Below are 16,701 nucleotides of genomic sequence, written 5' to 3' on the forward strand. Positions count from 1 at the left end.
AAAACCGGTTCAGAGTGCTGAAGCGGTTTTCCTTCCATGGGAAAACTGCCTTCTCTTTTTTTTTTGCTCCCCTGCCTTCCTCGAGCAGATCCATCAAGGCTGCTGTAGGGGACAGGATGCCAGACCAGATGGAGCAGCGTGTCCTGGCAAACCCCCCATTTGTTACTAACAAATGACTCCTAGGCTGAGTGTTTGAAAAGCTCTCACCGACCTGCCAAGATGAGTTTGGATTTGCCCTGGAACAGCTGGGCACAGAGAGGGGAGCAGGGAGCAACCCGTTCTCCCTGTGCTGTAGCAGGGTTTGGCAGCATTGCCAGCAGTTAGGGGAGATTTACAGAAGCCCAACACTGGGATTGGATCAACCGGGGAAAGCGTTTCCAGCCCCTCTCATTTTACAACAGCGTCTAAGAGCTGTTCACCAAGCAAGAGAGAGATGTACGTGCACTTAACTGCTCTGTACAACACCCGCGCGGGGGGAGAAAGAGCCACATTGATCTGCATCGTACGCGGATGCCCTGCTGTACCAATCTGAGGTTGGAGAGGTTTCTTCCTCTTTTTTTTTTTTTTGGCTGAACCACGTTACTTGACTTGCTTCCACCGCTCCATGCCAATGCCAAGGATTTTCATTTCCCATCTGCAGGGAAGGAGGATCTTGGAAGGTTAGAAAGAGCCAATGTGAATACCCCCAGCCAACTCCCGGTGAGTGCGAAATGCTGGCGCTGCTTTATTGCTCTCAGCGTCATGCAGGTGACTGGTGGCCCCTCCATAGCCAGAGGACCTGACTTACCCAGCAGCTCCCACACTAGCATGGCCTCCAAAAGTCACACCATAAAGCGGTGGGGCATAAGCCACCATCCAGACCTGGTCGCAGAGATGGTCCATCCCTGCTCTACTGCATGTAGTTCAGCCAGGCTGTGTGCTGTAGAGGTCTTGCTGCCTGGAGTACAGCTGCTTCCCAAATCTCCTCAGCCACCATCTCCTAGGTTGACCTGGACATCACCATGTCCCCCTTCAGGCACCTTACAGGCCCTCACACAGGGACTATCCCCATAATGGGTACCCAGGCATCGGCAGTGAAAGCAACAGCCCGGTTGGTTTCTTCACTGACAGCTTTCATCTGAAACCAGGATCAAACCTTCAGCTCCAAAAGCTTCCAGCTCAATCTGATCCCAAGGCCGAGGCAGATGCCACAGCTGCAACTCAGGTTTACGCTTCTACGCCACAGCCTTTCATCTTTGCTCCCAGGGTACGTTTCTGTATGTGTACGAAATCTGTCCATGTCCTGCATTTTAAAAGCCTCAGTCCCTCCTCTGGCATCTCACTCCCAGGAAGCAGGGAAGGATCCCCTCGTCCAGCTGCTACATTTAAAGCTTCCTATTGTACCTATCCCAGAAACCTCTTGTCCCATCCTGGTAAACAACAAAAGCAGAATATTCCTGCCTGCCAGAGCTGAGAAAAAGTCGTAACCCTTTCCTCTGCCTAGAGACAAGATGCTCCCAGGTGGAGAAGATGGGGCTGAGCTCCCACAAGATGCTGAGCCCTCACAACATTCTGAGCCAACCTAATGGCCAGGCTCCCCTCTTCCCCTGGGTCCCTTCCACAAGTCAATTCAACTCGTTCCCCCTGCAGAAATTTAGGGACATTTTGGGCAAAGTCAGTTTCCTATTGGGTTAATGGGCTGAACTGCTCAAAGAAGGGTCCAGTGAAGCTGGTGAATGTCAGGAGCACATGGCTGGGGTGTGGAACTGAGACTCCTCTCAAAGAGCAGCCAGAGGTTAGATGTGCCTGCTGTACCTTCTGAAACCACTGCCTGCAACCCGAACAGAGAAATAGTGAGATATTCTTTTGCCACATGACACATCACCAGGACCAAGAGCACAGCCTCTCCCCAGTGCACCTGCAACAAGCTGCCAATATTTAACATGTTTAGAAACCACCTCCATGGATCTCATCCCTAGAAGTCACTGGAGCTGTTACTAATTCTTACCCAAAACCTCTCCCTGTTGCTATCCAGTCCCCTAAACAGTGCTCGCTCTCAACGTCACGCATGATCACTATGAGCAATGTCGCCTGTAGACACCTACAGACTGTATCTACACTATCTTGTCTCGTCATCAACAGGATCAAGACAGACAGCGTGGCTGAATGGTGGCACTCCTCCGCCTCTACAGCTCTTTCTGCAGCTTAGCTCAGCGCTAGGACATTGGTACCTTCAGCTCTGCGCCGAAGATGCCTCTCCTTTCGGCAACTACTCAGCTGACTTACACTCTCAGCAGAGACACTGACACCAAGATACCAAACACAATTGCTTCCGTTACATCTTCCAAAGCTGCCCAAGTATCTAATGAGTAAAAAACTCATTTCTCAATGTTTCTGCTTTAAGAGGTCAGTCGAGTCACTCTACAATCTGCAACGCAGTAAGTTTAGGAGACAGAGAAAAAATTTACTCCCAACTACTACACCCCACAGACAGCAGCCACTGCCCATCAGCACTTCAGCAAATCTGAAACTTGTAGTAAAAGCCCAAAAGCCACATCCAGTGTGCCAGAGAGAGAAGACAGAGCATATTCCCCATAAAGAGGATCTGCAACAGCAATTTTTTAAATAAAAGGTCAATTTAGATGGAAACCACACTCCCTCTCTACAAGAGACCAAGAATCAAACCCAGCCAGGAGTCTGATGGGGGATGTTCCTTCCTCGTTTCAATGGTACTCATCATAATCTTGAGGGCGTAAATAAGACAGGTGCCAGTACTCCAGGCTTTGACATTGCCTCTACCAGGAACCAACTCAGCATTTAGGAGAAGGTGGCTAAAAAGGCCCTCCACAACAAATAAAGTCACAGAAGCTAGGTTGTCCTCAAGAAGGAGAAAACCCACCCTCCTCCAATCCTGCAGATGAGCAGGAAAGCTCAAAAGAGAGGGGTTATGCAACGTAACTATGGTGTAAAAAAAAAAAAATGAAAAAATGATTCAGCCTCCTTTCAGACCTTCTGCCACCTCACAGCGGTCTTGCGACGAGGCATTTGGGAGGACGGTGGGCTCCGTGGGCTGCAAACAGCCGTCACGGCTTACCAACTGCTACTCCAGCCCACTGCTTTGCACAGTCAAAAACCCCACGTACGCTCTCCATACACCAGTGTCCGCGCAACCAGCACCCTCCTTGCTCATCGCATCTCTGTGGCCGCACCGGTTGGGCTTCAATTTGCTAACAGGTTTGTAAGATCCTAGCTGTGAAGAGATTAGCGGGGGGGAGGGGGTGGAGGGAGCAGATCTCAAGGCAGCTTAACACACGCAGAAGGAGCTCAAGGTTAAATGTAGCTTCTGAGTACAAGCTGGAGAAGGGAGCTGAGCACTGAGCTCCTCCGAAAACTGGCCACTAGATTTGCCCTCTCGCTGGAGCTAGTGCTTTGAACATACATTAAGTGGCTATCAGATGTCCCCAACAGCCACCCCAATCAAGCTGCAAGCAGGGATAATTGCTAATGAATGTTCCCTACACTTTGTTTTCACCATCCCTAGTCTCCCATCACCAGCTCGTCACCACCAGAAATAGCAGCAGGGCTGCCCAGCCTCCCCACTCCGCAGCCCACAGCAAAAGAGCAAAGGAGGGGACAAGCCAGCTCGGAGCCAGCAGAAACACGAACCCACGTTCTCTGACATTTGAGAAAAAAAAAATCTTGCTAATTTCCCCCCCACACACCAATCTGTTAAAGTAAATATTTTTTTCCCTGATTTGGGTAAAGCCTGCCGCAGGATGCGGGGGCCATGCAGGCTTGCCCAGCATCGCCGGTAACAATGTGGGGTTCAGGACCGTTAGCTCATCCCAATTCCATCTCAGCAGTGTTAAAAAAAACATATGGAAGGGCTGTCCTGAGCACCTCAATTTCTTCACCCCTCCCTGATAAGCTGCGTTCCCTTGAACCCGAGTGCAGTGAACTGAAGGCAGGGGAATCGAAAGAGCCAAAGGAAAACGTGCCAGGCGGGAGCCAAACCATCACTAACAAGATGAGCTCTGCTCCATTGCATCTGAGGAAGGAACAAAGGCACCGCGTGCAACGGAGCAGCAGCTCTGCGCAGCACAAAGCCAGAACACTCCCCAGCAGCTTCGTTAGCGACCTTTCAAGAGCATCTTTCACTCTCATTAAGGTCTCTGGCCACAAAAGGAGACAAGCAAATGCGGTGCAAGAGACCGAATGCTAACACCAGGTGGGAACAGCTCCGGCGTTTTACACAGGCTGGCCTACAGAGCCCTGCAATGCAGCCTGAGCTCTCCTCCACTCTTCTTGCCCATCAAGCGCATGACCGCTCATCCCCACCGCACATCCTGGTTAGCCAGAGCGCGGTGGAGAATTGCACGCTGGAACCTGTAGTGCTTTGGTGGGTCGCCACCATCCTCTCCATCTTACAGCTGCCGGGGGGTGGCCTTAGGGCACTGGCACCGAACAGCAAGGAGGTGGTTGAGATGTTCTGCAAGGTTAATAATGGAAAGGGTTGAATCATTTTCCTGGCGTGCCTCCTCAGTGAACAACAGAGGAAATACAGCTCACTCTGCCACGCAGTGCCGGGCCAGGACACCAGCTCCAGCCTTCATTTCCCCGCTGCTCTCTAAGAGCTTCGAAATAAAAGAGGTAGCGCTGGAAGGCAACACTGTCTGGAAAGAATAAATGCACGCGGGGCCCATGTGTTGGCAAGAGAGCTCACCGTAAAATGCATTCAAAGGGGAAAATAATAATCTTGGCGGAGACAGCGACCCCTCCTAAAGAGCAGGGCTGCTGTAACCAGCAGTGGCAATAAATCAGCTTTCCCCAGCAGGCAAAAACATGCACTGGGCTCTTCCCCGGGCGTTATGAGAAGCCCCTTGGCCATGTGCAAGGGAGGGGAGTGGGATGCGAGACATCCCCCTGGGAGCCAGGTGCAACTTCCTTCACCCAGTTTTCTTGGTGATTTGTGGGAAAGGTGGATCCGCTCTTCCTTCACGCCTCATAAGCTTCATAGCTGTCAGACTAACGTAACAGGTAATTAACTACTAAACAGCCATTTTCTCCTTCTCTCCGGAGGGAAATTGCTCACCATCCAGCTAGAAAATGTTTCTTTAGTGGTTTGCAAAGGGGAAAAGAAAGTTGGGAGTTTCTGGCGAGCAACAGGGGTGCCGCAGCCAAAGAGGGACATTTGCAGTGCCTGCAACATGGACATATGGATGCAGGAGAAATGGAGCCCTCAAAAATGAGAGAGATTATGCTTATCCAGTTGTGGGTGCTGCAAACTCTCTGATTCCAGTTCAGGCACCACCAGCAATAACCCCGGTTCCTGCCCGCAGATACCCTGCAGAGCTGCCTGAGTACAGCTGCAGCCAAAAGTGATCCAGCGCTTGAAGCTCAGTTATCGGCTCTGCAGTCTGTCTGCAGGTAGGAGTTATTTAATATAAAGAGGAAAAAAAAAATCCCACCCTGCTCGCAGTCTGCAGGACCAGCCTTCAAGAACTGCTGCGCCCAAGCGGCATCCGTCCTTGTCGCTTTTCCAAGAAGAGTGGTGTTGAAGCATTGTTTCTCTGTCTGTTGTTGTAACAGCGGTAGTCTCCACCGCCTCTTTACATGGACGTTCACTTTTGGGGATTATCTAGCCAATCTCCCAACCCAGCCTTCAACCTAAAGCACTCCAGGGCACGTTTGCCCAAAGGTGACACCTGACTGTCAACAGGAGCCATTGCCTGAGCTAGGAGATCCAGGTTTGCCACTGCTCTGTGCCACCTTCTCCTGACTCAGACCTCCAGTTTTGGAAATAGCTTGCAGAGCACCAAGTGCTTCACTTCGAGGTTTGATCTCCCTCATGACATGGTCTTGCATCACACTTTCAACTTTCAGCATGTTTTCAAGCATCATCTTTTAAGGATCCGCTCCCTCTGCCTTAGCACAGGCCAACCAGGCTTTGGCCTGTGAGAAACATAACATTTTCCTAAACAGAAACCCCAAAGCAGATCCAACTTTCTAGAAACGCCAATTTTTCTAGCCTGAGGCAGAAACATCCAGTGCTGCAGCCTTGTGAACATGCACCCAAGGAACTCTACATGCTGCCCTTGGCCACAGAAGACCATATGGATGCAGAGGAGCCACTCCATGGAGTCTGGGTTAGAAAAGGGATATGCACTGACATTCAATCCAAATCAACAGGCAAAAAAGAAAAAAAAAAGCAGGGTTGCAAAGAAACACAAACAAAAGCCGGCAGCCAAACTTTTGTTTGAAAGCCTGTCAGGTCTAGACTGCAACGTGTGAGGAAGGAACAGCTCGAAACCACAGCTGCTAATGGTTATGGATTTGGCAATCAAAATGTCTTTGTTAAAAAAAAAAAAAAAAAAGTTAACTGCCTTACTATTGAGGTTACAAACCGCAGCCTTGATGCATTGTTGCAGTCAACATCCTCCCTGCTGTTTTTGAGAGCTTACATCTGCTGCTGGCAGATCATGCGCTGGCATAGACTCCCTTCACGAGGATGCGCAAGGAATTTTGCTAGCCTGCCTTTCTTTCCCCTTCTTCCCACAATGATGCCTGCCAGTCCTTGCCTGCTCTGCCCCTCGCATGCTTAGCTGGTACGCAACCAGATCCAGACGCAGCAGGCTGGGATCGCCGCAGGATCCTTCCCCTAGCCGGTCGGATCCATCCGGTGGGTGTTCTCCGCCTCCCAGCCTTGAGCCCGGCTCTCATCGTGTTCCTACACCACAAGCTGTACTTTGATTCAAAGGGCAGGGGAAGCAATTAAAATGTAGTAAGTAATAACAGGACTTTGAAATGTAGATTTAATATTCAAACTTGTGCTGGTGCACTCAGATTTTTAAAATGCTGAGCAGTCTGCCAGGGCTCCAATCTGAAGGGAGACCTGGAGGACTCAGCGGTGCCACCAAACACCAGGCACACTGCAACCCCCCTGCTCTCCCTGAACCAGCGTCACAAGACTTACAGCCACTAACACCCTTCTGCGGCTCAAATCCCAGCCTGAGAAAACACCCACCCATGGTAAACCCTACAAGCAGCGCGAGAGTGCCTGACGACTGTTGGGGTAAACTAGGTGGACTTGGAAAAATATTCAGCAGTGTACTAGGCTCAGCTGAAAGAGCCTTTTTCATCCTCCTGTGCCAAGGGACGGTGGAGGCTGCAATGCAGCCCCACCACCCGCGCTGTCAGATGAAAGCTGGCAAGGAGGAGGAAAGAAGCGACGGGGAGGAGGAGACGAGGGGAAACCAGGGCACCTGCTTCTGCTCAAGCAGCTCAGAACGCCTGCACGCTGCCAGATACAGCCAGACGTTTTCAAGCAGCTTCATGAAGTCCTTTCATAAATCAGAGTTGCAATGCCAAGGGGTAAAAATGGCATGGCCAAGCACAGCAAGTGACAGAGATCAGCTGAACTTTGGAAAAAAACTAACTTTGGTGAACAGATAAGGCATTTGCGTCCCTGCCCTGGTTTACTTCGGCAGCCACCACTGCCCGCCCTGACCCTTCCTGCTACTCCCTGAGGAGGCGTGACACCGGCAGCTGCTTCCAGCTATTGATTCAATCCCACCAAGTGATGGGATTTCTCAAGGCACAACGTGCAGCAGAACCAGGATATGCATCTGAGCAACCGGTCTGTTCAGGGTTATGAAATCGATGACACACTGAAGAAAGCTTAAGCAAGCGTAGTCCTTGGGCACTCATACATTTACCGTGGTGGTTATAACCTGTAGCTGCCAGCTCCCCTGTCATTTGGGGTCACCACCTAAATGGTGGTGATGGCTCAACCTGGTGGAGCTACAACCGGACGGCGAGGGTGTGGGGCACCTGAGCAGCAGCCAGGCTCGAGGTCAATTTTATCTAACATTTGGTTTCAGGATTAAAAAAAAACAAACACCAAGAAGGCAGCAAGTATCAGTGACCACATCTGAAAGGAGAAAAAAAAAAAAAACAACAGATCACTGACTAGTTTGCTGAAATGGTAGCAGAGGCTAAGTCCACAGTCATCATTAATTAAGTCATATGCTTCAGCCTTGGCTTCATTTTTTCCCTAGGGTCTAGGAAACGAGAGGAGAGGGCAAGCTAGCCTCTATCATTCGATTTCTTTGGCATGTTAATGCATTCCTAAATTAATCATCATCAAGTGACAATCTCTCCTTCATCTTAACAGACTGAGCAGTGGCCTCAGTAAACCTGCTGGCTTATGCAAGGCAGCTGAAGCCTTAGAAGAGTATGATGAAAACCAAAGCACTTCACACAAGGAAAAACTCCCCCATCTCTTACTGTCTATAATCCAAACCAGCTGCATGACTGCTCTGCTCTGTTCCTAGAACCACAAACCAAGGGGGGCTTTATGCGGTGAGAAACTGAATAAAGAGATGCAACACCCATAGGTCCCCGCAAGCCAGACTAATGCCTGGTACCTCTTGATCTGGCATCAGGCTGCACGCGAAAGACAAATTCAGCTTAGGAGAATTCAGGGACCTGTAAAGTTCAAAGGCCTTTTGTTGGTTGCAATCATTAACAGCCACCTAGATTGCTGCAGAAGGAAGTATATCTGATCCAGGCTTTAAAACCCTGCTAAAAATCATTCATTGGTAGAGGTGCAATAACTAAGCCTCAGGAACAAGAAGGCAAATATCCCGTTGGTGGGGGGTGAGCAAAGGTGCCAGGACAGCCACAGCACTGCACAAACAAGCATTTGTCTCACTCAGAGCCTGTGCTAGGAAACCTTTACTTTGGGGACATGGTCCTCATAAAAAGTCTCTCTGTATTTATACTGTTCTTCAAAGTAGAAATAAATGTGTATGTTTGTGTTTCTCCCTCTCATTAACTTCTTTCTTAGGAAAATATTACCAGCGGGCTATTGTTCCTTTATTTGGAGATAATCTAAACAGGCACCTTCTGGAGTCTAAATATAGAAAATTTCTACCCTTCTTCTTCACTCCTGTTTGAGAATTTAAAGCAAGTCCTGTAAGCCTGGCGCCCAAGTCTCATTTTTTTTGCTGCTATTTTCACCGGGGAGGGAAGAGGAGGGCAAGAGATTAAACACAAATTTCCTGAGAGGGAAAGATGGAGCATATTTAAATGATGGTTTCGATCTCGTGGCACAAAAATAGCTCAGATGTGTTCCCTTGTGCAGATTTAGGACACTAAGTGAACACCTAGAACTGAAAAATAAACACTTTACTCCCGTCAAACATAATTACCCAATATTTCAACCTGAGATAATAGCTACATCTAGGTATCAGCATGTGTGCACGCTTGCATTCAAAATAAGTCCAAACACACCTATCAGCTACTAAAATAGCAGCAGCAGAAATGTTCTTTTTCCAGTTAAAGTAATAGTCTCTGGGATCAAGTCATTAGCAAAATGAACATGGACTTCAGAGCACATTAAAATGGCATAAATGTAAATAGTTCCCTGCTTGCTTTAGACTCTTGCCAAGCCCTGCCTGCACCATCCCATGTTTCCCCAGTGAGCGCTGCTGAAGTCACCGACACCTCATGCAGGAAAAGAAAGGCAGCTCCTTGCTCTGCTCAAGGTGTCAGTGACGTCAGCCCCAGAGCAAGGAAAAGGCATCGTCAACGCTCAGATCAGACGGGAAGGAAAAAAGTTTCCAGGTCACCTTTAGCGCCGCAAAGCGTAACAAAGGGATCATTCTGGTCTCAACCAAGGCTTTTTGGGTGGCTGCCATGAAGAGAAGGAAACGAGCCCTGAACGCACTCCGAGGAGGTGCAAGATGTGCAAAGCTCAACTGGAAATACTGAGATTTAAGAGCGATGCGAAGGGATCTCCTGGCACCAGCCAACCACCCGCCCTCAGCAGCAGGGCTGAATTCAGAAAGCAGCTTTTGCTTCAGTTCCCTGCAAACAAAGCAGGTGACACTGGGTAACTGGGTTGGACTTTCCTACCTGATAATAACTTCTGCTCCTAGAGCAGCTTCGATCCAAAGACCACAGCTTTGAGCAGCAAAATTAGGTGTATATAACCTCTGATGGGGAAGCACTGCTTTATTTTCCACGTGAGAAGGAGACCCAGAGGAATGGATTTAACTAGTTCATGCAATTAGTAGCACAACTAGGATTAGGGCAATGTCATCTGACATGATGCTCGTTTTAATCACAAGGACATCTCTTCTCTGCTCTTCCTCTGCTCCCTGCCAGCTACTGGATGCAAGATTCTCTTCTGTCATCACTTCTCACGTGGCCCTGCAGATCTGCAAACCACTTCAACAATGTCAATCGGTCTTCAAATACTGTATGTAGGGCAGAGCTGCAAGACTGACCCCTCTGAAGGGGTTACACAAGGCCAGACTTACAAGTCTGGTAATAATGTGGATAAATAACCAGTCCCTAATAATAATGCAAGCTCTCGGGGCAGGGACTTGGTCTGAGTCTGCTGGTGCAGCATCCAGCAAAGTGGGGCATCGTTGCTTGATTTTGTTTTTTGAGCGCCAGTGTAAAAAAAAATATTAAATGAGGATAATGATAGAAAAATACCAGCAGGGTGCCACTAACATCTTCATTAGCAACCTGAGAGAGGATGCAAACAGCAAGGAAATTAAATCTGCAGACGGTACTAAATAGGGAGTGGGTGACAGCACCAAAAGGACTGAGAAATAATAGAAAAGTTGCAGGAGGGACAGACCAAGAAGAGTGTCCTTTGCCTATGGGAACGAATGGTCACAAGACTCAAAACAAACTTCCACGGCTGCTGAAAAAGGCAGGGCCACCATCAAAAGACAATGAGCAAGACAGGGAACTATTTCATCTTCAGGTGGTAGGTATAATCTGCAAATGTGGCTTGCCCTGCACTTGTGAAATGATTGCTTCCAGAGAATGCAGAAGCTTCAAATACAAGTTGGTGAAGAGGAGAGGTGTGAGTCAAAGCACAGTGCCTGAAGAGTTCTGCGGTGGCTTAATCTCCGAGAGGTCTCTGCTGCTGCCTCACGTTAATTTCCTTGTTAATATACTGCAGATCTTTAGAAAATATTCAATGTTTTTTGCATGCCATAAGTGGTGAAAACACATCATCTTCCTTTCCCGCTCCCCCTGAAGCATGGAGGAGTCTTTGTACACCAAAAAATGGCTGGATTACACTGCTGACAAGTGGCTTTGGTGCTCGTTGCTGATGAATCTGGGCTGAATCATCAGTGTGAGCAACAGGGATTTCCGACTCCCAGTGAGATCCAACTCAGATTTCCGAGCTGGCGCTGCACACTTTTTCATCTTGCTAGCATTCGCAATTAAATTAATCTCAGCTTCCTTCAGATGCACTTGCTGCTCATGATAGTCCACAAAAACATACATTTCCTCATAAACCAGCTTCAGAACGATGCCCAGATCTCTGAATTCAATCTTACAAGCTAGGGAAATGAACACCGCATTAAGTGAGCCTGGGAAAAAAAATGGACAAAACCACTATAAAAAGACAAAAAATTGGGAATTATAAATAGTTTGCAACGTGGAAGCAGCAAAAAGCCAGTGAGATATAAACCGGGAAGTGCCATGGCATCGTAGTATTGAGAAGAGAGGTAAATCTTTCACCTATAGGTCTGATAACAGTGCTACTGGAATATGCTACTCTTCCTCCAGTGTCTCTGTGGCCAAGCAGTGCCAGCAAACTGGGAGGAATTTATAGAGAACATAGCTAATTGTGAGGCTCCTCTATGGGAAGATTAAAAGCTAGTTACCTCCAGCCTAATTTCCAGATTGTAAGAAGCTGTCACAGCCATTTTACCAATGCCTGAAGAACATATCCACAAAGGAAGAGGGGGAATTGTTAGGCAGAGAAAAGTACTTCTGAGAGACCAGGACATATTTTTCCACCACCGTCACAGCAGAATAAGGATGAGATTCTGCATTTAAAACCAAACTGTAAATCAGTGGATGCTACAGGAAAAAAAAAAAAACCACTACACTGGCCCCAGTGTCCTTTCCTCTTCTCTCTCCCAAGGCTTGCTCCCATACAAGGCCAAACACTCCTGCAGATTTCTTTGTATTCCAGTCCCAAAGCTCCCTCTGCTGCTCATATTCCAATCTCTCCCCATTCCACCCGCAACTAAGAAAAGACACAACCTCATCAGAAATACTCTCTTCATCTCTAGTTTCCAGGCATCTCTCTCTGCTAAAAAAACTCACAGGGTTTGGGAAAGCCAGAAGAATATTTCATGAGAAACAGCCCCCAGCTGCTGATGCCTCTCCAACTCCTCATGCAAGAAGATGCCCATCAGCCTGGTGTGTCCTCCTCCTCTGTCCCAAGGAATCCATTTACTCCATCTCACAAGATGGTCTTGGTTCACTATCAAGCTCTACATGGTCTGGTGATTCCCATCAGACCAAACCTGACTTGTCCAAGGGGCAGTGGAGTGACTAGACATGAAATGGTATTGACAACAGCCATGCTGTGCTTGGTACTAAGCGCAGGCTTTGTAAGATAATGAAACACACCCCAAGGAAAGCTGCTGCTCCAGATTTTGGGCATGGAGTCAGTCACAGCATCACAGCCTCAGACCTCAGGAGGTCTCTAGTCCAACCTCCCGATCAAAGCAAGGTCAACACTGAATTCAGGCAAGGTTGCTCATTGGCTTTGTCCTGCTGGGTGTTGAAAATCTTCATGGGTGGAGACCACACAACCCCTCCAGGCAGTGCCTGCTCCAGTGTTTGGCTGTCCTCATGGGGAATTTTTTTTCTTAAGTCACACTGAAACCTCCCCATTCAATTTATGACCCTGGTCCCTAATCCTCCTGCCATGTACATCAGCAAAGACCCTGGCTCTGCCCTCTGCCTCTCTATAGTCTCCTTGCAGGAAGTGGAAGGTCTCTATTCTTCCCCTGCCTCTCTTCACAGGGCACGTGCTCCAGCCCCCAACCATCCTGGTGGCCTCCACTGTACTCACTCCAGTTTATCAGTATCTTTTTTGTGATCACAGTATTCCAGGTGTCATTTAACCAATGCTGAGCAAAGAGGAATAATCACTTCTACTGGACATACTGGGCCATCATGCTGCCAGCCCTCCTTGCTGCCAGGGCTCCCATTCAGCTCGCTGGCTGCCAAGATCCCCCATGCCTCTTCAGCAGAGCCGCTGCCCAGCACTGATGCAGGGGGTTAGTCCACCCCAGGCACAGGGTTTGGCGTTGGGCCTTCAGGAATATCATGCCAGCCCTTTCCTCCAGCCTGTCGAGGTTCCTCTGAATGGCAGCCGTGCTGCTGAGCATACCCACTGCTCCCCCCAAGAGCAGCATTTGAAAACTCATTGTGGGGCACTCCATCTCCCCCTCCAGGTCACTGCTAAATGTATTAAACAGAAGTTCGAGGAAAAAGCTCTGAGGAACACCACCTGTAGCCAGTCTCCAAGGAGATTACAAGGCAACCCCCACTGCACTTCGAAGCCCAATGACCCAGCCAGTTGTCAACCCTAGAAGTCCACCTACCCAGACTATAATGACTCATCTTGGATACATGCATGCTGTAGGAGACCAGGCTAAAAGCCTTGCTAAATACAAAGTAAAAGATATTCACCGCTCTAACTACTGGATCACAGAGAGTAATCAGGTTAGTCAAGCATGGGTTTACCCCTAGGTAAATCCACACTGGCTATTCCCAATGCCCTTCTTCTCCATGTGCCCAAAATTGGCTTCCAGGAGGAATTGCTCTATGAATTACCCAGAGACCAAAGTGAAGCTGACTGGCCTGAAGTGTCCAGGATCATCCTTCCTTCCCTTTTTAAAGATAGATGTAATAGTCACCTTTCTACTGTTATCAGGGTCCTCTCCTGATCTCCGTAACCCTTCCAAGGTAAGAGTGGCCTCACAAAGACATCTGCCAACACTCTCAGCACATTTGGATGCACATCATCAGCACCCATGGACTTGTCTGAGTTGAGATTTCTCAAAAGACTCCTGATTCAACTTCCCTTCACTACAGGTAGTCCCTCTCCTCCTTGAACACTGCCTCTAGGCATGAGATCTCTGGGACATCTTGTTGGGGAAGCCTGAGGCGAAGAAAGCCTCAATACCTCAACCTTATCTGTGTCCCTGGTCACCAAATCACTTGCCTCATTCAGCAAAAGGCCACTCAAACCTCCGTTGACACCCTTGGGAGTCTTGATCCACTGTAACCTCCAGCTGTCCCTCCTTCCCTGTACCTAGGGGCTCTGGATGTCCTTTCTGCAGGGTCTCCATAAAGACCCTGCAGCTCTCCTGTCCTCCCTCGTGGGAGGGTGCTCACCTCCTCCCACAGCTCCTTTTCCTGGTGACTCGGTGACCCAACGAGAGCACAGCTCTCACCAGTGAGGCCACTGTGACGTCCAGCTCCAGGAAGAAGCCCCAGGCAGTCCCAGCAGCTACAGACCGAGATGGCTCCGCTTAAGCCAAGCTACCCTCTCTTATACAGAGTAGTTGATCCCGCTGGTACCACAGGGCCAGGGACAAGGTCCCATGGCACATCACCACCATTGCTCCCGAGTTTTCTGTGTTTCCACGCTGTCTTGAGTTTCCAGGCCCCTTCACATCCTCTGCCACACAAATCACTGCAATAACTGCAAAGTCTCTGCTGGCTGTGCTCAGGGAGTTGTTTGCTGCGCTCCAAAAGCGGCCGAATAGGTACTTGACCCTTCCTAATCCAGAGTCCTCCCTGAGATGAGACGATCAGCATAGTTATACCCAGAGGCAGCAAAAAATTGCTGCCTGGCTGAGCAAAACTTGGAGCAATTCTTTCTATTAGGACCCCATTAAGTTTCAAGAGAAACAATCAGCGCTTTAGAAGTCACATCGAGGTAAGATGTAAGCTCCTGAGTTTGCCAAATGAGGATGAAAACCTGAAAACCAGAAATACAACATTAATGCATTGCAGGTTCCTGTCTTCCACAGTCCAACCCAGCCACAGCATCCTGGTGCACATCTGTTCATGCAGCAAGTGAAGCAACAGCTGTCATGAGCCCACGCAGCATGGCCTCTCAAGCTAGTGTTGGTTTAATTAAACAGGCATGAGTCCTTATTGAAAAGCGTTTCAGAGTATGTGAAAAACTAGGTTCAACCAAACTACCTCACTGCCAGAGAGGCTGATGATGGATTTAGGCTGTATTAGTCCACCATTGCTGAAATGCATTTCTCGATACATTCTCTTTCCAGCCATACAAGACCACGTAGTAGCTCTGTCCTCTCTCAACACAGTCTAAAATCTCCATTCAATGTCTTCTCTAGAGCATCTCATGGAGGCAAGTTACACTACTTTAAAAGTTTGCTGGCTAACGCAAGCTCGTAAAGGTTTATTTGCTGTACTCACCTGCTCATTAAATTGCTCTTGTGATAAACAATCGGTCACATCCACACAGCCTAGGAGGCACCCTGAGGGATAATCGCTTGGAAATTCCACATCTGCATCGAAAGAAATATCTCTTAAGGGGGCCTACATCCCCACACACATAGCTGGAGTCTTCTAACCCCCAGGAGCCTTTCCCTCCCACATGCACTTCTACTTTTTGAGGCACAAGGAAACCCACAGCAATTTTAACACCCTGTTGTTCTTTCTCAGGATCTTCACCATAACAGGACTAAGATTGGGAGATTTAATTATATATACATCTTTCCCTGCTTAGCTTCTGATAGAGGAACATATAGTGCAGGAAGAGCTCCTGGCTCTGATGAAGGAGCAGACAATCCTGCTGTATGACATTTAAGCTGGGTGACATGCAGAAACACCACACAAACAGGCGTGCAGTGCAGCCGCCAGCATCCTCCTATCCACATGAGAGAGTAACATCTTCCTGAGAACCTGCAGCTTTTCAATCCTGATTTCCACAAGGTCAGAATACATGAAAAGCCTTTAACATCACATTTTCCTGTCAAAAGCTATCGCAGAAGTCAGGTGCAATTCGCCAGTGTTTGTGCTTGCAGTATGTGACCAGCTAAAGGACAGAGTTAAAGTCTGCCACCATACCCATTTGGCTGACGAAATGCGGAAAGGATGAAGAGAATTTCAAGAACAGAAGGTTAAAAAGCAAAGCAGTAATAACTGCTCAGCAGAGAGGGCTTTCTGACACTGCTCATTACGTGGCTCAATGTACCAAATAATACAAAGATCCAAGGAGAGAAGTTCACCTTTCCGGAGCAGCATTCTGTAGGTGGTCTCCAGTTCAGAGATTTCCTGAGGGGAAGGTCTTTTAGCAGTAGCTGCAATCCATAACCTCCCTCTATGAGATGTGTACCAGGTCCTGCCCTCCACCCTAGAGAACAAAGGAGAATTTAGGACTTAAATTTCAGCAGAAATCACGCACACAGATTTTTCAATTGAACATTTCGCTATGCACTTCCTGCTGCTAAGCTTTGCCCTGACTACTTAAACTCAAGCAACGTGTCAGCACAACAGACAAAAGCTGAGATGGGCAAGAAATAATGCGACAAGCAGAGCATGTCCTCACTGCTTTAGAGCAACAGCAAAAAAGGACATCAATCCCCTGCAAATACAGCAGTACGTTGGACACGTGTGTAGGACAATCTGCTCATACAATTCAATTACAAGCTCAAAAAGTTACGCACAGTAAGCATGCACTCTAGGGAGTAATAAAGGAGGACGAATCCGTATGAAGCAGTCGTTAGCTGCAGCTCTTAGGGATCCCAGCACAGGCACTGGGCATCAATGCTGCAGCTGCATCGGAGCGGCTGACAGCATCCCCAGACCACCTGGATGCAGAAGCTGCGCATGTTAAGATTTACA

General features: G+C 48.4%; 1 protein-coding gene across 3 annotated transcripts in view; it reads right to left on the reverse strand.

Moving 5' to 3' along the window:
• Positions 1-16,701, reverse strand: part of TRIP4 (thyroid hormone receptor interactor 4) — a 33,764-nt gene that overhangs the window by 6,335 nt on the left and 10,728 nt on the right. Inside the window, exons 10-13 of one of the 3 annotated variants that reach the window (XR_014229204.1) lie at positions 16,086-16,210; positions 15,271-15,362; positions 14,215-14,803; positions 120-7,909 (exon numbers count right to left, since the gene is read on the reverse strand). Coding sequence is in view for 2 of the 3 variants with exons in the window: in XM_082321952.1 (XP_082178078.1) it covers positions 14,717-14,803; positions 15,271-15,362; positions 16,086-16,210 (304 nt within the window). In the remaining variant the exon portion in view is untranslated. The other 2 variants (XM_082321952.1, XM_082321951.1) reach the window with 2 other exon arrangements.

Source organism: Platalea leucorodia, assembly GCF_965183815.1.
Source record: "Platalea leucorodia genome assembly, chromosome: 9".
Lineage (NCBI taxonomy): Eukaryota > Metazoa > Chordata > Aves > Pelecaniformes > Threskiornithidae > Platalea > Platalea leucorodia.